Here is a 24,124-nt window from a genome sequence, read left to right as displayed (position 1 = left end):
CTCTCTTTGCTGATCCATATTTGGCTCTGCATATGTTTCATTAAGTACCATCTGGATCTCACCTCCTCCTTCTCAGTTTGTGCTGTGAAATGAAAAGGATTTCACGATAGATGACTCACATATAGTACTCTCACTCAGCAAGCACTGAACACCCTTCTGAATAACCATGCAGTCCTGTGCAATCATTAGAACACTGTTATAGCTTATTATTTCTTTGTTTTTTGGCTCTGCTGTCTGTCCTAAAGGCAACACTAATGGATGTTGTTGCGCTCATCTCAATTTCTTGGAAACAAGTCAAGTGAGAGTCACAAAAGCTCAGCTGGTAACGTCAAAAGTGCAGCCTTGAGGATTTCACGCTGTAATTTCCACTCAGGTTCATGTCTGATGTAGATGTCTCTACTATTTCTTTCAATCAAATTTAATGTAGTGTCTGCATATTGGTCTTCCTCAGCTCCTCTCAGGCGTCACAGGACTGAATCATTCCACAGGCGAGCTACAAACCACCTCATCCTCTTTTATTGCTCTATGAATCCAGGCTGGAGCAAAAGCATAAACCCTACACTGAGATGAGGTCAAATAAGCTCCTGAATTGACTTGTTTCTAGGCAATTGATGTTGATTAGGTCACCTACAGGCCTGGCTATAATCAGAGAGGGAAAATATCTGTGCTGGATAATGTGCAGAAATCTGTAGGTAAACAGCTATCTCACAGAACAGGTCTCATATCCAACTCAGAAGAGCAACGATTCGTCTAAAGATTGCTCTCTTCAGCCTGTAATGAGATTTCTTTTGGAGGCGTAGAAGCATTGTTTGCTATTTATTGTTGTGCCAAAGATGGAGCCCGTTGAATATAGCTGTGAAACACTTTTTCTTAGCTGTGAATTGCAGGAGTTAAAAGTCTGATTCATGGTCTCATTGTATGCTGAGTTGAGGGTAAACAAACATAAAGATATGAATGAACAGTGTGTTGTGCATTGTTTTTCACACAACACCAAGCTCTGTAAAAACAGATGCATGACACATAACAGAGAAAAACCCTTTTTATTAAAGCTACTCCTCATTAGTGACACGGTCTGGACGCATGAACAGCCATACAGAGTATTGTGAAGTACTGTGGATGAGTCAAACTTGAAGAAAGCGGTTAAGTGTAAGTAGCATGAAGTCTTTAAGGCTTGGATACAACAGCCCTAGGCAGTTTTTTTTTTATCACCATGGAAACTGAATTCCTTGGGGAGGAGCACATTTCAGCACACAGAGCGTGGTCCAGATGTGATGCTCCGGCAGAGTATCATGCATCTTTCATGTAGCCATGTTCTTGTCAGGGAAGTGGGCAGAGACAGTTTGATTCTACGGCTGTTCTTCATAGAGACTCTGCTTGTTCATTGATGGATATGATGTATTCATAAATTCAGTCTTTTTCACCGCCCAGATCTTCTTTTTTTCTCTCCTAGAAGGCGGTCCTCAGTGTCAATTTGTTCTCTACATCTCAGCCTGCCAGCCTCTTGCAAGGAGTCCCACTGTTCCTCCTATCTGTCCACACTGGTCTCTGCCAGTCGGTTATTCATGATGCCAAGGGCACCCACCCCTCCTGAGAAACCGTTCTGGTGTGAACTACAGCCCGACTGGCGCGGGTGCCCGATGGCCATCTCAGACAGCTGCTTCTGCATAATAGCCAGATTCACCTGCAGAGAGAAAGAGATTAACAGATGAGGACATATTTGCTGTCTGTGTTTGGAATTGTTGAGTACAACCTGTGAGGTGTTGTGAAACAAGAAGACAATGTGCTTGAGTCACTCAAGGTGTGATGTGAGGCCACCTTATGGTGTTTTTCTTCTTCTTCTTTTGTTTGAACAAAGACAGGAACAAAGACAAAGCGTTCTGTCTGAGTCTGACTGGCAGATACCAGGTATTTACACTCCCACACAGCCGATCAACAAAGCACTTTGTGGAGAAAGTCGACAACTCATGTACAAAGCAATTAAGCATATTTTTAGTAGAGAAAGCAACATGACTCACGGGATCTCTATCCCCAAGAAACATCTCAATATACAGTGTAAATCAAGTTATGTGCAAACATATGGACACCACCTGTCATTCACTTTAGCGAAATAACAGAACAATCTGTAACTAGATTCAAGAGTGTCAAACAAATCATTTCTCAATTTAGATTATTTGAAATTTTTCAAAAACTTTTTACTGCAGTTGGTTCATGTTACTCCAAACTGTGTTTTCATATCTGATGTCTGATCTTACTAAACGTGTCTAACACAAGGCCAAAACAGACACTGAGCTAAGAAAATAAAATATCAAACTTGGGTTATTGATACACACCAGGGTTTTAAAATCAACAGTAAAAATGAGAAAGGTGCACGGAGATAGTGAGAACTTGTACCCACAGCACACTTCTTGTTGCAGATATAGGTGACCAAGTTCAGCGCCCCTCAGCTAATTCAAGCTCTCACTGAGGGGGGCGTCATGGATTCTGTAGTCCGACTGTCCTATCATCCTCTGGTTAATGTTGGTTAGGTGTCGCATGAGTGGCTGCCTGTTACAGCAAATCTCTTGGTTGTTTTTTTTCCCTCTTTGTTTTCTCATCTTTTTCTTCATCTTTGTATTTAGAGCCTGACGTTACGTTTTTACGTCTCGTTTTTTGGCTATTGACACCAAACTAATAATGTTTGCTGTAGTGTTTTTACTCTTTATTTTTGCTCCTGTGTGTGTCCGGAGATCCTACATGTAACCATTGTGGCGTTGTTTATACACAAGATTTCCTCTGTTAGCAGCCTCTAGCATGTCGATGCTAACCGTTGCTTGGTCTGGTGTTTTCTATGAGCAGAGCAGAAGGAGACAAGCAAAGAAGAGATGACTTAGACCTGTCCTTCCATACAGCGTTATGGGGAATGTAAAATCTAGCTCTAGCAAGATGGACTAGCTAGCCATGCTATTCACAGACATGGCTAATGGAGCTAATGGAGCTAACACCGCACACAAGTACCATATTTGAAGGATTTTACCTACTCTAAGCAGACAGGACAAAGGAGAGGGAAGCTGAACAGACTGGTGAAGAAGGCCAGCTCAGTCTTTGGCCCTGTGACTGGAGAATTACGGCCAAGCTGTCATCTGTGATGGACATTTTTCCCCTGGCTGACACTTATTATGTCAATTTATTTATTTATTATTGATTATTTTTGCACTATATACTTCCCATATTGCTGCTGTGACTGAATTTCCATTTAGGGATTAATGAAGTACATTCTATTCTATTCTATTCTATTCTATTCTATTCTATAGTAGTTATTTTTTGGCTTTTTATTGTTTCGTCTTGCTAAAGGGAAAAGAAAGTTCCTTACAAACATTCATATTCATAACTTTGCTTTTTAATAGCCATGTATAGGTACTTTCCAACCAGGAACTTTTGGTCAGGTTAGTTCCTCCTCCAGGAACTAAACCGTTCCTGTGGCTTATAACTGCATTTCCACTGTGAGAAAATTATGCAAATCAAGAGAGATGACTCTACATGAGGTGACTTTTTTTTTCAAACCAGGTAAAATAAAACAAGACATGTATCAGTCTTCAATGCTGAATCCTGAACCTAAGATAAGAGGATGTGTGAATATTAAGTAACGCTGGGTCACATTAAAACTTCTCCAATCATTTTTATACTAAGTCTTTTGATTGCACTGAATTGTGTCCTCAGACTGTCCAGCTTGTTTTGTTGGAGGATTTAACCATCCTCTGTAAATTGAACCATCTGACCTCATCTTTGGTCTGGACTGCTCACCAAGAGTGTAATATTTCTAAAGATGAGTCAGTGTTCAGAGAGAAGATGCTGGTATTAAAGAAATTCTTCATTGTGTAACTCGACAACACAACCCCAGCTATAAAACAAGATTATTTTGGCCAATGTTCAGCTGATATTGATTTAAAATGTGCAGCAGCAACACTCTAAGTTGTTGAGTCTACATCCTTTCACTCCTTGCTTTCCTCTTCTTCCTCTCTGAAATGCACATCACATTAGACATTACCTTAGCAGTTCAAAGAAAACACAATTCTTATTAGGTTATCTATGATATCAAATATCACTCAGGCAGCTTGTTATTAGTAGTAATGCCTCTGAGAGTGCTTTAATCGCATCCTTACAACACCTTGATAGTAGCCATCAGTTTTTTCTCAATCAAGACCCCTCAGGCTCTTTAATCAATATGATGATGAGCTGGTAAAATTCAGTTCTTGTTTTGAATCTGAATCATCTTGAAATAATTTTAGCATTCAGCGGCTCTCTACGCTCAGTCCACTTGACGATGAAAAGTAGGCAGGCCATCACGGAAATGTATGGACAGTGTACACCTTTGAGTGGCTATGAGTGCTGCTGAGGCGATGAAAGAAATGAGTAACATCATTGGTATTCAGAGGCATTTGTCACAAAGTCTGTGTGTAGACTGCAAAACAGTGGTGAGATATAGTTTGTGGTTTATGTTTATGGAAGCTGTATACTGATGGCTTTTATCTGAATACAAAACACTGTCGACCATGGTCTATCTCGTATGTTCTCTGTCAGTAAACACTGGAAAAATTCAAAGCCAATGTGAAAAGGCCTCCTCACCTTGTAACTAAGGGCTTTTTTCATGACATTGAGTTTTTCATTGAAATCTATTAATTCATAAACTTGCCGCTAAAGCGTCTGTCATGCTTTGGTCTTCATTGACATATTCTGTAGTGTTTCATCTGAGCAGTGACACAGCTTTCTAGCTCAGATCTCCAGTGTTAGCATTGCTAACACCAGATCTATGTTCAGTGTGTCTCCACTCTGTTGCAGTTTGTCTCTGTGCTCTCTCGTCCCCCAACACCCACTGGCTATGCTTAGCACAAAGCATCTCTGCCAGACAGCTGGAGTCACAAGGCTGAGGATATTTTGGGATAATTATGGAGTCTATAGAATTTTACCTCCACGATGAGCTTCTCCTCATCCATGTTGCTTATTGGCCTCAGAGACCTTTGACCTCTTGACCATCGGCCAGTCCCTGCTCATTATGAGGGTGTTTCTGTTATCACCAAGAGAAATATTACCTTGCATCAACACAGGGTGTTTTGTTTTATGAACCTTATGTTTTTATGTGTTTCAGTGTCTGAACCCTAGATTGCAAAATCTGCCCGGCGCTAGTTAAAAAACAAGTTCCAGTGTCCAGCAAAACCAGAGGTGTTAGATATCTGCTGTGAGGGACTATGGATTGCCAGAGCTGGGACAAAGCAGACTGGAGAGAAACCATCAGCTCTCCTGCTGTGGTGGAGCAGAGATAGACAGAACACAGATCTGGTGGAAGTTCAAGCTACAAACGTCCATATGTGTCATAGCCGGAAGTCTAAAGCTGTGGCTCTTCTTGCTGAACCAAAATCAAGGCTGAGGACTAAAGGGGACCAGATCTTTTCTGTCAGAGCACCACCCTCTTGAAAAATCTCCCTAAGGACACCAGATTGGCAGACTTGGTCCTCTTTTCATTCTCTTTTACCCAAGTGTATTGATTTTTTTTTCACAGGAGATGTTATCTAGACTTATTTTAATCCTTGAACCACTGCTTTACTCTTTCACAGGCAGGCATCTTTTATGGTTTGTTTTAATGTTTAACTGTTGGATGTTTTTACTTTGATTTTCTGTTATTTTTTGTGGTCTAAATCTCATCCTCGTGTGTCATTTTGCTGTTATTTTTATTATGAAAAGCACTTGACCTTATTCAGAAAAGCTTTGTATTAAAGATGCTTTGAGGAAGATCTGTTTAAATTGCACTCCCTTGCCACCTTGTGGCCTGGAGTCTTCTCACACTGTTGTAAATCACTTTTAGTGAAGTGTGTTTGTTTTGGAAATATATGGAGATCGGACAAAAACAAATTTTCTTTGTTCTAGACAACTTTTTACTGGATACAACGCACCAAGGCAAGATAATTGTCGGTTCAGTTACATAGCGCTACGGTTTGAAACGTGACATCAAGCAAACGTTTTAGCAGCTGGCTATATGTTAGCCTGGTGCTCCAACATATCTGTCAGCAAACATGACAACAAGTAAAAACAGTCAGTTTGTAAGTAGTTTAGTAACTGTTTATATTTAGTACAGCTAGTTGTCCAGTGCTCTAAGACATGTCTGTAATGTGTAATGTTAGTAAATCCTGGTTATGTCCTGCCAGTCATCTACCAAGCAGAGCTAACATAACCTCACTCCTCATTTATTGATAGACTCTCAAGTTTGAACATAACACTGCAGAATAACTGCTGACTGTGGGTTGGAATCAACATTATCACAAACAGTTTAGTCCCTGTGTTATAGAGTGATACAGCCCCAGCTAAAGGCTAGTTAGCCTTTAGCTCGGGCTGTATCACTCTCCTGTTAAGTTTTCTTCTGCTCTTCTGTCATTTTCTATTTGACAGTTAGGCTCCTGTGTCCACCATCAAAACAAAATTAGTCACAAAAATCATTTTTAGAAGAGATAAGACACAGATCTCTGTGTTTTATCTCTTCTCTTTACTAAACTTTGTCAAATGGCGTGGTGTTGTCATAGAGATCTAGATCAATCCAGTCCTGGTTAAAATAGCCTGTAACCAGCAATATTAGCGCTGATAATCTTATTTTAAAGTGTGGATTACAATCATCTGATAAATGTGATTCACCGTTGATCTCAGAGTGTTTGTACAGTGAGACAGTTAACCACCTGTCTTCCATCAGTTTTTATAGTAACAGCACACCACCATGCTTTGTTCTCCTACCTTAATCAGTTTCTAAACACAGTACCTGATTTGACATCTTAACAGATGGATAGCTGGATTGATATAAATGGATAGCAAAAGCATAATGGACAGTTGACCCCAGTCTCCCACAATGGATTTGGTGTGTGTGACACCTATAGGAGAGCCATGAAATACCTCAACGTACCTTGCATTACATTTTCCTTGAAGCTCTTGTAACATCAAACATTTAAACCTGAAGTTACAGCCAAATGATCAGTCTTAAGAAGAAAAAACTTAAGTTATAAGTTTGTTCACTCAGTCATGTTGTTATACTGGGAGCTTATCACATTTGATTTTGCTGTAGGGTGAACAGATGTTCTTCAAAATATCACTGGGGGCCCTGCACAGTTTTCTAGAATGGTTTATAACTTTTGTACTTGCAAATGCTTACCAAGCCTCTCAACTTTGCTGTGAAACTTACATTTTTTTCAATATTATCTGCTAACTCCTGCAGGCTTCTTTGTTGATTTCAGTAATAGGGCGTGTGCTCAGGCTGTCAAATTGTATTTTCTGTAAGTCATGGTTCAAAAGGAGTCCTGTATTGACAGCGCTGCAGGGAAACTACTGTAGATCATTTCAGATTCAATACAACTGATGAGGAGGGGGGGAATGGAACAGATTGAATAAAGAGTTAATGAACGTGGTAGACGTGACTACATGGAAACATGATTATTGACCCATTGTTCTTCCTCCTACTCATCTGAGCGGTTAATCAAATTACTCCTGGAGATAAGTGAATATCTTGCTTGTAATTACGCACATGATTGAATCAAACAGGTTGAAAGTCTCACAAGCTGCACCAGCCCTGAGGATCTCACCTTATTGGCAGCTAGAAAGTCCCTCATGGAGATCATTTCCCCAGACATCCTGCGTCCGGTGTCAGTCTCGCTCTCATTGATGGCGTCTGTCTCAATAGAGGGGTCCCTACGAGCACGTAAGTGACCTGGAGCTACCACGTTCCGTCGGGGGTGCCTGTGTGGGTGGTGACCCCTACGGGGGAAGCAGCATCGGCATGGGGCCTCCATCCGTCTCAGCAGCCAGTTGAGGACCTGCTTGATGACGATGGAGATGACGTTGAAGAGGGAGTAGATGCAGCAGACCCCTGTAAGGATGAAGAGGAAGTTGCCAAGGCGATAAGCAGTGGTGGCATGGCCCTCGTAGACGACCCTCTGGCTGCTCACCATGTCACCAAAACCAATGGTGCTAAACGCCACAAAGCAGAAGTAGAGTGAGTCCAGGTAGCCCCATCCCTCCGCTGCAGAATACATGAGTGAGGCACAGCAGGAAACCAAGATGGCTGCTACTCCTAGAATAAGCATGACACAGTAAACGGAGGGTTTCCAGCCCGCCAGATCTGCTCCTCTTCCCCCACCTTTTCCTCCAGCTACACCTGCTCTGTTACCATCTGAAGCTCGTCGGCCGTTATGCGGCAGAACGGCCTTGTTGTGTCGTCGTTCATGACAGGATTTAAGGACGACAGCGATGACGGTGATGACACGCTCCAGGAAGAGGTTGAAGAAGAGGATGGTTGCAGCACAGCCGAGGAGGCCGTAGAACATCAGGAAGACTTTTCCTCCGATGGTGGCCGGAGTTGTCATCCCAAACCCTGAAGTATGGAAAAAGACAACCTTTAAATGCTGCTGGGAGTAGCTGAGCTTTGATTCACCTCATTCATCCACAGAACTGAAAGTATATCTGTATCAAAGGTGTATTTAATGTAAAAGCATTACTTTCACTCAAGGAAAGATTTAACTCAATGTCCAGTGCTCTTAAATGCACTTGTGAATCAAACACAGTGCTTTCAGTAAATGAATAGATTTTTCCTAGAGACAAGAGTGGCCGCAGCTCACAGCTGCTCCGATCGGCTTTCAAAGTAAACCCACATCCTCTCTGACATGAACAAAGATGCTGATCTGTTCCTGTTAGTTACACAACTGCTACAAACTACTGGGTTGCCATTAGTGACACTTTCTCTACACGTTTTTTTTTTTTCTATTCATAAGGAGTTTTCAGCCAAAGCACATCTCTGAACTCTAAAGTAATCTTTATGATTTCTGTAAAAGCTTGAACCCACTTAACTTAATGCAGGTATGTCATCATGCACCATCTACTTCTGAGTCATTTGTCCAGTGTGAAATGGCAAAGGACCAAAATTTAACATCTAAAGGTGTGAAACAGGACTGCTTTCTCTCATTCTTTCTTTTTGAATGCACCTTTAACTCTAACTACAGGTGTGAATCAGCCCGAACCCACATCCAAGCTGCATTAAGGAGACATTTGGTCAGATTTCCTTAAGACCAGATCTTTTTTTTTTATACACAAAATATTTCTGTGTTGCATTCAAGTGTCTTTAAGCTGTGATGATTTACTTTGTCTCAGTTTAATTTAATCATAATACTTGGGTGACAAACACTAACCACACATTGTGCCTCCAAGCTCCTTGTATAGTGAGTAATGAAGGCGTAATACTGAGCACTTTTAATGAAATCAATCATCCTGTTCCTTCTCTAAGATAATCTGGCACTGAAATGTCACTTCCTCCAGGAGGAATTATCACAGTTATTACTCTTTCCAGGAGGAAACACTGGATCTACTCTTTAAGAAACCTGACACCTCGTGGACTTAAAATAGATCATAATTTCAAGCACTTCCTTTAAGTAATCCCTCTGTGGATTTATAGATTGATAGATCCCTTATTATATGCATGTATTGGAAACTCACTGATGTTTTAACTTTTGCTCTTTGTCTATTGAAGTCAATTGGGGATCATTGCACACATTTGTGACATTTTGAAGGGCAATTTTCATATTACAACTAAGCAGCAACCTCAGGTTTAAAAAGAGAGAGGCAATGTTAAATCTTAAGTTCCAGGGAGCGTCCACTTGAGGCTCACTGAAGTTATAAGAAACCACATACACACCAAGCCAAAAAGCCATGACAGAGCAGAAATAAACATGTTTAAAGCTTGGAACAATAAAGCCTGATTAGCTAATTTCTCTAGCAGCACACACTGGTTTTTATTCCAACACGGCAGTTTAGAAGATCTCAAAATCACACGTTCACCCAAACAAAAGCAAAGCTCAGGTAAATAGGATTTTTTCTGTCTTTTGTCTCACTAAGTCACACACCAGATGATTTTTAGAGCTCAACCAGTTTTAAAATGTAGGAAACAACGACACAGAGACAGCTCAGATTGGTAGAAATGCAAATCCTTGGCTCACTCCTTGACTGTAGTATTCCTGATGTCACCTGTCTGTTTCTGATGAGGAGTTTTGAAGCAAATTGTTGTTGGGAGTCACATTGGAAATGGGGCAGGCTTTGAGCCTCCATCCGTCAGTTAGCTCAGCTGTGCCTCTCATCATCTGAATATCTTTTAAACTGCAGAGCCACAAAAAAATTCAGTCCCTGTACAGAGTGTGCCGGTAGAAAATTATCTATTCACACTGAAGCCGTTCTTTGTATCGGGTTATAACATGCAGACGCTTCAACATCTGGATGATGACACAGCCCATTCTGCTCATCTCATTGGTTACTGGTATTTCGTTCAAGGCAGAAGGACCAGAATCCCAAATATCAAACATGTTAAATTGAACACAACTAGGTCGGGGGGTCATGAGTTAGTTGTATTGACTCCACACAGTTGATGTTAATTTGAACAAATAATCAATCATGACATTAACTTGAGTGGTGAATCGGTCTCTAGAAATGACTTAAACTATCCAGAGTACCAGCCTGAAGAGATCGTTATTTTGGCTGAATCTTACTCACTTTGTGTTTTTTGAAGGTTTGTCCCATTGACGAGACAAGCCTTCCATGTGTGAGCAGCGAAGCTACATGTAAAGGACCTATATGATATCTTGGTGTATCTATAGTCAATCAGAGTTTGATTTAAATAGCAGGATCAGAATGAAGGACATTTACTTTGTTCATAACAGTGAACCCTGACACTTACTGTTTAAACATTAAAGATCCATAAGGTGGAAACAGACTCTTATTTTGATTCTAAGCGCAAACTTTTAGCTACTTTCATGCACAACTCCCACTTTAACAGTTATGATGTACAAATTTTAATCTCATTTTCTCTCAGTGATTATATTTTGTTATACTTTATTTTTGCATGCAAACACTTTTGTTTTTTATATTCTTAATTCTATCTTAATTGAACTGTTTTTCATTTTCTTCTCTTTTGGCTTTGGCATTAGCAGCCCAAGACAAATTCCTCTTATTGTGGAAAGTACTTGGCAACAAATCTGATTCTGACCCGATTTCTGGGGTAATGCTTAATGACTTCTGTTTCCTGTTAGGGGTCAATTACACAACAATGGTTTTAGGGTGAAACGCAAAACTGTTGTTGCATCTGAGCCTCACGATAACTCAGAAACGGCATTTTAGTCGACCTAAAATGCAAACTTTTGAAAACATGGATTTTCTGAAATTCTGCCGCCAACTGTTGCTGTGTAAACAGCAAGCCAGTGTTTCAGTCACACTCCACTTTGCGTGAGCACATACAACAGTACAACAGTACCGTTACGATCGTCGCAGACCACCGTGTTGTGCATGTTCTGCTCAATCTGCTGACTGTTAAACAAAATGTGAATCTGCTGCTCAAGCTTCTGCACTTGACATTCCCAAACACACCAGATGATCGGCCCAACTCTACTTGGGTCGAAATCTGCCGAAAGCCACTTCTGGACAAGACAGTTATGGCGCCGACTACAGGCCTGGCATTCTTACTACAGCGTTTTCAGTCCCTCAGTAGTTTCCGTGTAAACGCAGATTTTTTTTCACTGAATTTTAACGTTTTTTGACGCGATGTTGTCGTGTAAACAGGGCTTTAGTTTCTGTTTCTTTCTGTTTTCCTCCTCTACTCTCCAAAGAACCCTGTTGAGAAACAATCAGGGTGTAAAACTTCTCCTGGCAGCTCTCAGCACGTTTTTTTTTTTTTTTTTTAACTGATATGACAACATATTGTTGATATTTTTGACGATATTAATTTAAGGTGGAAAAAAATGTTTTTAATAAGCGGCAGCAAATAAAATCTCAATAATTAAGTATATTGGTTATATCCTGCCTCTACTTTATGGCAAGCCATTACTGTAATGTGTCATTCAAAGCATGTGCTAGTTAGATGGAAGGAAACAAGAGCCATATTACATCCATATCTATTCCTTGAGGTATACTGCACACTACTCTTCAATATTTGACAACAGCGTGGATAAAAGAGGAAAGGTCATTTATTAATTTTTTCAGACGTCAATTTTAGCCTGCAGCATTTCATCATCCCTTGAAAGGAAGCAGTTTTAATGGTCAAAGAATGGACACAACTGTACACATTAATGATCCTTCTTCCTTCTCTCCCTTTCTCTTTCTGCTGCAAGAGCTTGCCCCACTTAAAAGTATATAAAATCTTAAGTGAAAATACAAACATGTTTAATTGCCTTAAGAGCAAAGGTTGACTAGAAGTAGACAGATATGACGCATGAGGAGACATGGCCTGGTTCCAGGTGTGAGCTGACGCACTTAGAGACGTACACTCATGATGGGAGATGATAATGACAAGTGCAAGCAAGGTTAGAGTGAAAGGTCCATCGTGTCCCCTTTCCATCCTTCATTTAACACTTAAAGCTCAATCATGCACTATGTCTCAGATCCTTTTCAGTTTTCAATTCGCTCTGTGTGATTAAGACTGCTGTGGAGTTCAAAAATTTCTCACAGGTGAGGCAGCTTTGGTTGAGATAAAGTCGATAACATGAAATATAAAAATGTTTATATTTTCACATAAAAAACGAAAACGATTGTTTCTGTACTTCCCAACCTGAAAAACACATTATGCAATATGACTAATTTCCACTGTGCCAGAGGCAGGCATCTTGTGGAAGATTTGATTGCCTCCATATCCAGAGTTGTTCTCGAGGTGCTAATTGGGCATTGCAGTTTTATTTCAAACACGACAATAAAGCCAAATGAGCTGGATTCAATCGATGTGTTTTTCATTTCTTCTTGTTTTGTTAGCTCGCTTTAATGCCATCCTGATGAGTCATTTGATCTATTTAATAAAATAAACCTTTTATGAAGAAAGAAAAGATAACTGTGTATTATCGTGTCAGCGTGGCAGCCGTGTCAGGCTGACCGCTTTTTTTTTTTTTTTGCATGAAAGCTTTTAACATGCCTGGTGTTAATGGAGGGTGCTGAGTGGGGTGACACAGTCCTGACTTTTCCACAAAATGAAGCCACACAAACACAAGATAATTTAACAAGAATATTGAAAAAAAAAGCATCTTTTTTCGTTTGAGGAGTTACTGAGAAAACAGTTGTGGTAACACTTTTCCATCTCTTCAATTTCATGTTTCAAGCAGATTTCTCTGATAAGCTTGGTTTCCTGAGACTCACTGAACTGATGAGCTTCAGAGGTGCTGACACAGATGTATCTATTTCTGACATAGCTATTTCCTGCTGCTCAGTCGTTGAGCAACTCTAAGGGTGCGGTCACACTGGCCGTTTTTTTTCTTTCCTCAAATACAACACAAAAATACACATTTACAAAATCTTAACTCCAGGTGCACAAATCACATTTACAGGTGCAGAAATCCTTTTCTACAAGTCACATATTTCAACACTGACACGCTCATATTTTGCACCTATTGTTGCAGCGCACTAGGTGCAAAACATACCGGTGCACCTGTATTGTATGAAGCAATGTTGATGTGAGAATTTGAATATGTGCAGATCTGAATGTGAACTTGTGCAATAAGTATGTGAAATAATTTACCACGATAATAGCTGTGTCCTCTAACACAGGAACACAAATCGCTACTTATAACCACTTGAATCCTCCCCACAAGTCACACATTCTCCGTTTTCTACAAGTGCAAATCAAAAAATCGTACTGCGGGTTCTGCTGAGGTATTTGGTGCAAAACTACAAAATGATCTGTCCTGCTCTGAGATTGACAGACTTTTCAGCCAGTTAGACAGAAAACACCCAGCCAATCAGAGGTTTATATTCAATCCGAGGTTGGTCGTTCATCCCACAGCCAATTGACCGATCGCTATTATACGCCATGGATCATACACTATGGATCATACACTATGGATCATACACCACGTGTTTGTGCTCGTGCATGAAGTGAACTGTGCTGAAGCCCACCTCTCTGAAGGATGCCGAAGCAGAGAAGTGAATCGTGCTTAAGCACGGCACAGTTGCGGTCACACTGGACAAATGAACTGGGCTTTGGGGTCAAAGCGTGCTTAAGCACGGTATGGTATACCCATGTGACTGCATCCTAGACTAATGATGATCAAGCAAGCAGCAACCCCCAACTCTCCAGATATGATGCATTGGAAGAAGTGGTACAACTGCAGATCCTCAAGTGGCCACTTAAGGTTGGCTGTAAAATCCCTGGAGGCCACAAATGCACCTGTCAAAAACAAAGCAAACCCCAGCCCCACCCCCTTTGGTTGACATACTTCACTCAGACTTTATCCTGCTCACCTTATTGAGCAGCGATTGGTGGGATGAGCTGCTGTGGAGCTGCAAGTCTCTTTTGCTTTTTCAGTATTTTGATTTAAAGTTTTCCTGAACTAAACATGAAAAACTCTTGGACCCTCAAAGATTCAGACAATATTTAAGTGTTTTCTGTAATCTGTAGTGTGGTGCTTCATTGAGGGTTTTCTTGTGCTTGTCTGTTGCAGTCTACTGGTGATAGCTCTCACACTAAATCAATAACTTAACCTTCAATCACTTTCACTCTTTACAAACCTACTGTTTTTTTGTTTTTGTTTTTTTTACCAGATATGGTGGTCTGTCACATGTTGGACTATTAAAGTATAAAATACAACAACGATGACAATAATAATCAGAAAAAATTAAATTTGGTTTTCTCAACCACTCATTAAAAAATATCATTATGTGTGTAACATTTTCATGTATAATGTTTTTTAAATATGCACAAAAATAAAATACATTATTTTCAAAAAATAGTCAAACTGAAGGAAAACAGAAACACATAAAAATACATGATTTCTGTTTCACCCCATTTTTTTTTAACTTAATTATTAGCAGTAAGAATAATGAAGGATAATGACATTATGAATCAGCACCATGGATCAAATTCATGACTGTGAAGTACAGACTTCTTTGGCTTTGCGCTGCGTCTGTAACCCCTATATACCATAGGGGTTACAGACGTTGTGATTCCATGTTATATTATACATAAATATGGGTTTCTGCAGTTCAGTTCAGTTCTTGTGTAGTAAGGTTTGTCTCCCCACTCTCTATTCCTGTAGCTTATTCACTGCTTTGGAGGCAGGGGTTAGAGAGCTCAAGATACCAAACAAACCCTATCTGCCCAACAGGGCCTCGGCAGATGTCTGTCCAACATGAGTCTGGCTCTGACTGTAAAAGGGGTTTGTTCTTACCACTGTATAAAGGTCTCTACTCATGGTGGGTTACGATGAGATCAGGCTCCTTGTCTTGTTTTCATGTTAGTTTTGTTAATAATAAAAAAACAGCAAGTCTGGACCTGTCTGTTAATGCTCTTAGAAAGTGTCTTGAGATGAGCTTCTACATAATTTCGAATGCTTGACGTAAAAGCCAGAATATAAAAATGAGCCTCATTCATTGCTGTGTTAGGCTGGGCTAACTGTGTGATTCGAAGCTTTGTCTGACCCAGTTTTTTTTAGCTGTATAACTAACATTAAAGATGGGCTGAATATCAGCTTCACCGTGTTTTTTGCTGTAAATTGTATAGTGTGTAGTGCACAGTGTGTAGTGTACATGGTGTAGTGTACAGTGTGCAGTGCCAATTACAGTCTGATCAACAGCTCCAGACTTGGGCATGAATTTCTGGCGTGTGAGAAATTATAGTTGGCTGTCAAAACTTTCGCACAGAGCCATAAGTTGACTCCCCTGTCACAGATTTCTTTCCCTGATTGTGTCTGCACAAATTGACAGACAGTGTCTCACAGCACCATGGTACCCCTCATTAACTGAGCAGGCCAAATATCAGGAACACCTTTCTACATATGAGTGAAGCTTCAATGCACCGCCACCTCCCACGATGACTTCAGTGATAAGCATGGAGTACAATCATCACCTCCTGACCGTGCCAAATGAAAAGCCTTTGTTACAGGAGCGATGAGGGTGAGCTTTGTGCTGGATTGCACTGGGTTGCGTAGGTGGTCATAATGTTTTGGATGATCACTGTTGATCCCTGAAGCCTTGTTTAGACCATAATAGCAACATTAAAAATGCAGTCGTCACTGTGTGAGAGTGTTTATTTCTTGTTTAAATCTGCAGCTATAGGACAACTTAGAGAAAATAATCTGCAAACACTAAAGTATGCATGCCAGAAGATAACAGACATGGCAGGCAAACAGGCATTTTCACAGGATTCACAGGTTGCCAATTTTCATGTGAAGAGTCAAGTTTTCAAAAGAATCCACTCTAGGACCCAGTTTCACGCACCCAAAATTGCATAACTGGCTCAAAATAAACCCCTGCCTCGCAAAGACATTTCAACTATTCAGAGTTTTTCAGCTTTTTGCAATATTTAGCTTACACTCAACAGAACAGTCACACTAGGGTTGTTTTTTCTTGTAAGATTTATCTTCAGATTTAGAGAAAAGAACTTGAGTCACAGCCTCATTTTGACATCTAAATTTTGATCAGTGAACTGAATACTTTCATAATTATACCCAAACTGAAAGACTTTCACACTCATCCAAGCTGCAGAGGAGCTCCTGCTGTGATTCACCAAACTCTGTCTGTCACTGAGAAATGGACTTTTACTTCCAGTACCAGGTTTTTCACAAAAAGATTTCTTTTCCAACCTTCTTTTCCAACTACAGCATGAGGAATGAGTGCATTTCCTCTAAATGTCAAGTCTGACAGTAATCTAGGCACAATGTTCCATCTTATTACATCTCCCCCATCATGCAGTGTCTTCAGCTGTGGAGTTTTGGGCACGAGGACTTACGTTGGTGTGCATATGTTCCTTCCCTGACTTTGAAAAACGTCCTCAAGGCCACTTTAATTTCATCTGAACTCTGTTGCACAGTCCCGTCCTTGAGGCTGCAAAATTGATTATCACTCTCACAGATGCTTTCCCATTATAGTCAAAGAATACGTGCGAATGACTTCAGAAACTCAAACACTTTTAGGAGGTCATTTGACCAAACGAGGTGTGATTATTTCAATCTTGGAAATTGAAACTTATTTTGCTGTTACGTTACATATTTACACAAGCGAAAATTAGAGACAGGTATTTCATTAATACCAATGCCCTTATTGATTCAGCTTATCGATCCAAGTCTTCATCGGTTTCTTTATCAGTTCCACCTGTAAATTTTCTCTGTACCAAAAGTAGCTTTACAGGTTTTCTGTGTCAACAACATTTGAGTTTTCCAGTTAATAACTACGAAATTGGTTGATGGATTTGGAAATCTCTACACATATATAAATAAAAACAAGTAAAATTTGCATGTCACATGACCTGAATGTACTGTTTGAGTTTTTAAGAACATTTAGGGCCTTATTCAAAGGTAAATTTCTACCCTCCGTTCCTTTTTTTAAGGAAATGATCTGTGACCCTGTCGTACCAACCAGATGTTTTTTCCAGGGATTTTACCAGTGTTCTCTCAACCCTTGTTGTTTTAAGAAAAGTAAACTCACTGGGGATCGATAAAGCCTCCGGATCAATCCAGAACAACTGAGAAGATGCTCCGGTGGAGGGTTATACTTCAAGATCTCTGACTGGCTCATTTCACTGTCAATCACAAAGGGATTCAGTCTCAAACAGATCATCCAATCATCATGCAGAAGCCCAGCATCCAGGCCAGCCCACTGCCTAGACCCCCAGAGACACTGAGCGTCCAATGGGCGGGACAAAGCCCAGCGTTTATCCAATGACCGTCCAGTTTCAACAGTGGAACAACCCACTCTACACTACCCCGCTGAAGTCAGAAGATGCTCAGCTTCCGACTGTGTTAAATCGCTGAGACTCTGCGGGGATGAATGAGAAGGAGGTGGAGCCAGTTACCTGTGATAGGTAGCTGATTCTGAACAAAAGATGAAGGATTTCTAGCGCATATTTTGGGGGACATTTTAGGGGAAGCTGAGCTTCCCTTGCAGTCTTAGAGCAATCGCCACCGACTGAACCGCAAAAGTTTTGTTGTGTTTCAGCCTCACATTAACACAGAAACTGCGTTTCAGCCGACCTTAAACGCAAACTTTTGGAAAAGGCCTCCAAAGTGGAATTTTTCTGAAACGCTGTCAACAGCGTTGCCTCGTTAATAGTAAGCCGCCGTTTTCAGTAGACACGATGACATCACACTCCGCTTCATGCAAGTGCATACAACAGTACTGTTGTTTTTCACTGCATTTAGCGTTTAGTGTTTCGGATGAAACATTGTCATGTAAACAGGGCCTGTGTTTTCTGTGGTCATGCTGAAGTCTGCCATGAGCTGGCATGTAACTTATAATAACAATAATAATTATAATAATAATAATAATAATACATTTATAGCACTTTTCAAAGTACTCAACAGCACTTTCAGTATGCAAAATAAACATAAAGAGACAATAAAAACAAAACTTAATGGTTTTAGCATCAGCAAGTCTACAAAGATTAGTTTTCTTCTATTTTGCCTGTTAGTATTTTGACATTTAGAGTTCTAGGTGTTATTTACTAAGAGTAATTGTACAATTTTTCTGTGTTGAAAGTTGAATTCTGTAGTAAAACTAAAGTAATACCGACATACACCAACCACCATTCTTCGTGTCAGCATCAAGCTAGCGCTATTATTTTGATACAGTTTTCAGTAAATTTGGTACATACCTGAAATGTATAACATGTTAAATGTACAAAATCGAAATCTTGTGTGTTTAGTTTTTAAGTAAAACTTAAAGAGGAAAATCCTGAATCAGGACAATTGTTATCTAACTGCTAAGCTAAGACAGCTGGACTGAAAAGTCGATGAAAGGTATGGTAGCTCTGGTCGAATATAAAGAATCTTTTAGGGAATCGTTAGGCATGAAGACGAATGATATCGATTATGTGAGGTTTGAACCATTTCCTATCGATTCCTAACAGGAACCGGTTCTCGATACCCATCTCAAGTGAAAATCTCAACATGCGCTCTTATATGTGGACATCATCTGACTAAACATGGTTACATCCATTCATCCAAACCAGACTCTGACACACACAGCCCACTCTTAGAGGATAATATTAAGTCTGTGAGGAGCCTCACTAAAGTTACATCTGCAGGGTAAACAGTGAGATAACAGAAGGCCTAACATTTGGCAAAGAGGGCAAATCATGACAGCTTCTCTGATCTATTTGTACGTTTGGATTCAGTGTGATACTACAGCATCATAGTGTTTCTACAGGAGGTCACATCAATAATGACATCAAACGACGCTTGAGAGAGTTCATGTGGTCATTGACTGTGGGACAGTATGTCAAATCGTTTTCAAGCTGTCTATTTCAATTCTAACCTCGTACTGAACCACCACCTCTCAGGATTCTACTTCAATGATGAAATATGTCAGGAGATCTGTGCCACTCTGTCAGCAGTCTGAGGAAATTGGGCGAGGGTTGAAAAGAAAAGGGGAAGATAATTTCTGTGAAAAAGACATCTTCAGAATTGTCAGAGGCTTCAGGTTTTACATGAAAAACACCTCATTCTGAGCCCAAATCCATCCAGCACAGAAATCAGTCAATAAAAAGGAACGAGAGCTCTGTACAGTTTGCATTTTGACAAAATCTGATCTTTCATTACTCTAACTCATTTCAATCAGATGGACTGTCAAACTGTATATCATTACAAATCGACTGTGTCTGATCAAAGGTGTTGAAATAGCACGGCTCATCAGGTGCTGACAGGACAAAAACAGTGATGGAGGTGAGTGCGAATCAGAGGTTTCGCCAACAAAAGCTTTATTGTTATAGAGCACTGTTGGGTAGAGGGAGAGCTCTGTGTCTTTTCACTACACTGACACACACATTTCTAATGCTCACAGACAGTCCTGAGCACAGACAGCGCTCAGAAAGCACAGCTTTGTTCTCAGGTCTAAATCCTGCTCTGAAGTCTACCTCTACCTGTCTTTTTCTGTCAGTTAAATGATACTGAACCCTCTGACCCATTGTTGTAGTAGAGTCCAAGACACTTTTAAGATATTCCCCGAATTACTTTAAATGTACTAGAATTTTAACTTATCAAACCCGGTTCATTTTCAAACACCTTATGACTTTGACCTGGCTTAGAAAGGAGAACTTCATTTTGATGCTGAGTCTTAATGTGGCTATTCAACATCCATGGCATCTCACGCTACATCCTCTATCTGCTCTGACACCTGTCCACACGTTTTTCTCAGCAGGGCAGAGGTCTGATCCCACTGAGGATAACAAGAGGTGAAAGAGTCACTTTCGGTCAAGACTATGAATCCAAGGATGCTGGTTTAGCTCAGCTGGTGGAGCATGCACCCCATGCACGGCAGCTACAGACCTCATCACACAGGTCAGGGGTCAATTCTGAGTCATGACATGATTTAGCCCATGCCTTCCCCCCTCCCTGCCAATATTTCTTATTTTTGTGTCACTCTCTGTCAAGTTGTGTGATCAGCGTGACAGCGTTCAAAAAAATCTGTAAAGAAACAAAATATAATCTGGAGACCCTTTGAATGCTAATTGAACACAAGATGCTTCTACTACAACTGCTACTACTTGCAATAATAATAATAATAATAATAATAATAATATATTGGATTTCTATAGCCTTTCTATGCCTTTCAAGAAACCCAAGGCTGCTGTTCAGTGGTTCACAGAAATGATGATCAGAAGATATCTGTTGTGTCAGCTGTGCTAACAAAGAGGCTTTATGCTCACACACAGCATCAATTTTCACCAGAGAGCTGCATTGATTTATTTATCTATTCCTGTACTCAGAATAAAATCACGTATGTGGTTGTTGCATTATGTCATCTTCTAGTTTTACATTAATCAGATCTTAACATGGTCGTTCAACCAGAGGATGTCACTGTGTCTCTAGGGAAAATGATTCACCACCTTCTGACATTCTATAGATCAACATTAATTAATCCTAATAATGACTGACGTAGTAATTCACAAGTAGTCAGATGCAGTCCCAGTTAAAGTTTGATCCAATCTGGTCCATTAATCTAATTACAGTTAGGTCGTGTTTGAAAAGTTCGCACTGTGGTGTTTACATGAAAGCCAATCAATCACGTTCAGAAAATGAAAAAAGCAAAACATAAACCCACTCACAAAAGTTGAGAAAAATGGTCAGTGGTCACGTGTGAGACGCAATTCTAGAAAGATGATAAGCTGTCTGAGCAATATTTCTATAAACAATGTGAGGACGCCACTTTCATTCACCCTCTCTCACCAATGGTTGACACCACAGTTCCCACGAAGTAAAAAGCCCCCGTGAAGTCCCATCGAGGTCTGATTGTGTCCACGCGGATCCCCGCCACGTTCGCCTCCTCGTAGCTCCTCAGGAAGTTGTTCAGATCTTTTTTACTCAGGTTGTACTTCTGGCTAAAGTGCTCGAACCTCTGCGCCCAGCGCTCCTTCGCCTCTCGCTCCATTGGCTGCTCCAGCGCGGAGAAGACGGCGGCTCCACAGAGGAGGTAGATAATGATGAACAATGCCAGCAGCAGGAACCTCGCGTTATCCTCGTTTATTGGACCGGAGCCACAGCAGCAGCCGCTCCTACATGCCATTATGTCTCTGTTGTCACCGGGCTGCAGCTGTAGAGACGGACCTGTGGCATTGTGCTCTCGGGAAGAACGCACAGTCCACGGTAGAAACGTAGGGAAGAAGCTTTAACGACAGAAAGTCCTGCGCACAGGAAGATGATGGCTCAGACAGGTGATTATTTCATCCAAAGCTGTGGATGCAGGGTTTTATTTACAGGCATCTTTACGCCATTCCAGAACCATTCCAGATGCTTCCCTTGACGACCACACAGTTTATCCGCACCGCCTCATCTATGTATGTACTATCAAGAGTAGCAGAGAGCCACGACGCAACCTGTGGATGCAGAGTCGTGCTGTTGCGCTCTCCAGTCCAGCCTCTCCAAAGAAGTCTCCACCCCTGAGCGCGCGTTTTACGCGCGGCGGGTTGCCCAATGATTAAAGGATGAACTCACATCTTCTGCCCTGCATAACTTTATATGCGTGGTCTGACGTGCTTTTCTGGAAAATTTCAAAGCTATTTTCCCATTTCAGCTTGTAAAAAGCGGAATCTGATAATGAGACCTGAACTGTCCCGAAAATGTTCGACCTGATTCTGGCCGTTGAGGTTTGGTTCTGACAATACTGCGCGCGTTTGCATAGCGTGATCGATATCACTTGACCTTTCTGGAGCTCTGATGAGCGGATTTATGCGCCTGTCCGTACTTACCCGGGGACGTTGTGAGCAAATGTCAAAACGGAGTGACGCTTTGAAATAAATTATTCAGGATCACAGGGACAACAAGAGAGCTATTTCTGTAAAACTGGGATTTTGACAACATGTGGACGCGTCGGGGACCATCAGAGGGAAACAGTCTTTTTAGGTCACATGTTCATGAGTTGTCCTCATTTAAACAGGATTGGATGATGTAGATTTAACTCTAAGTATTTGAGTGTAAATAGTGATATTTATTTTTGGGGAAACTATTCTTACTTTCCAAATTTATCTTTAAGACTACTGTTGTGCTGAGCAAGCCAAAAAGAACATTCTGTCCTCCTATATGTGGCAGGAAGAAGACTCCAAAGGCTCCAAAGAAAAAAAAAAAAAAAAATCAAAGTGACTATCAAAGAGTAACTTCTCCGTGAAAATAAGCTCAAAGTTAGAGCTGGTGGTTCATTTTTAAAATCTTGGTGCTGTTTTAATAACTTAGTAACTGGATTACGAGCGTCTTGTTTTCTCCTGATGTCATAACAAGATGAGGTGGTTAATGAAAGTCAGCATCCTGTGTGCTAAATTGTTCTTACATAACACAACAAGCAGGAGCATATGAATAGCATCTCCTCAGCATGTAGTGTGACCTGGGAGTGTTTGTCGAAACAATAAGACAAAATTAGAGGCACTTTCAGAGTGGAGTGTTTCTAAAGATATACTCTATGAGTTGTTCATGCAAGCATCAAAGAGCTGCTTCATAAGATTTCACAGTGTATTGTCTTCTGATCTAAATTAATACAACAGCTCAGAGAACATCCACAAAAGATTTAATATAAAAAGGATTTTTTTTTTTTTTATCTGAAGTAACTAAACTCAACATTAACAACCCCAAACTGCAGTATCACGGTTTATCTGCAGTAGCTGGACAGAAAAAAATAGTCTAAGTACACAGACAGAGAAAAGGTCATGTTTTTTTTTTTCTGAACAGTTGAAAGAAAGCGGTCATTATGTGTAAAGTGCATTTTGCTCAATGCAAGTCATAACAGTAATTAAAGGGGAGGCACCAATCACTAAGCACTGAAACACTTGATAAAATAATGCATCAGAGGAAGTGAACGATCTACAAGAATGTTTACTGTGTTTCCCTGTTAACAGCCACGACCTGACTGATTTTATAGACTAATCCAGGCTTTGATCTGGTGAAAGTATTGATGTTTCTCTGGCAATCAGTCAAAGATGGGTGCTGATTGGAGTGTTTCTTAGCGCTCACGGCTGTTATTGCTCTGGGGTGGCTGCTTGGAGCTGCTGGTATGTTGTCGATACAGTCTTAATTAAAGCAGATCACTGGGAAGGTTGTTGCAATGTTTGCACACACCTGATCAACATTTTAAGATCAGTCGAAAAATTGCAAGAATTTACATTTTGCACTGTTGGAGCTTAAAAAAGTCCTCATCAGAGTTTCAAAATGAAATATAGGTGAGGAAATGGAAGTTCTTGTTGATCACTTCAAAAATTTGTTTCATGCTTGATGTGAGTATTTCCAGGAGGAGAGTGGTGAAGATGGCTTCATAGAGGGTATCCACTGTCTGGAACTCATGTCCATTTTTGTAAACTACCCTCTCCGTCCATCCCCAAATGTTCTCAGTTGTATTTAAGACAGGGGACCAGCAGAATGGTCCAAAATAGTGAGGTGTGAGCTGCAGCGTTTCCCTGTTGAAAAACCCAGTCATTGCCACACAGACCAGGGGGGTATTCCACGAAGCTGGCTTAGCTCAAAGCCTGGCTTAATTCAGTTAGCCTCGCTAACTTTAGCGAGAGTTCGGTTCCACAAACGAGGCTTAGGGCTATCGTGGCTTGGTAACCATGGTAAATAAGCCAGTGCGACAAGCCTGGTCCTGGTCAGGCTAATGGTCAGGCTTACCTTATCTGTGTCTCAGAGAA

General features: G+C 40.7%; 1 protein-coding gene across 1 annotated transcript; it reads right to left on the bottom strand.

Moving 5' to 3' along the window:
• Nucleotides 1-1,042: 1,042 nt before the first annotated feature.
• LOC141801498 (potassium channel, subfamily K, member 13-like) lies at nt 1,043-22,094 on the bottom strand. The gene is made up of 3 exons (XM_074684547.1): nt 21,183-22,094; nt 7,593-8,380; nt 1,043-1,681 (listed from the first exon to the last, which is right to left on the bottom strand). Exons 1-3 carry the CDS (start codon nt 21,517-21,519, stop codon nt 1,526-1,528), a joined length of 1,281 nt encoding a protein of 426 aa, XP_074540648.1. The 5' UTR covers nt 21,520-22,094; the 3' UTR covers nt 1,043-1,525.
• Between the last annotated feature and the right edge of the window lie 2,030 nt (nt 22,095-24,124).

Source organism: Halichoeres trimaculatus, unplaced genomic scaffold, assembly GCF_033239565.1.
Source record: "Halichoeres trimaculatus isolate MK-OKI-2021-1 unplaced genomic scaffold, fHalTri1.1 fHalTri1_scaffold_13, whole genome shotgun sequence".
Classification (NCBI taxonomy): domain Eukaryota; kingdom Metazoa; phylum Chordata; class Actinopteri; order Labriformes; family Labridae; genus Halichoeres; species Halichoeres trimaculatus.
This window is presented reverse-complemented; position numbering and strand designations above follow the sequence as displayed.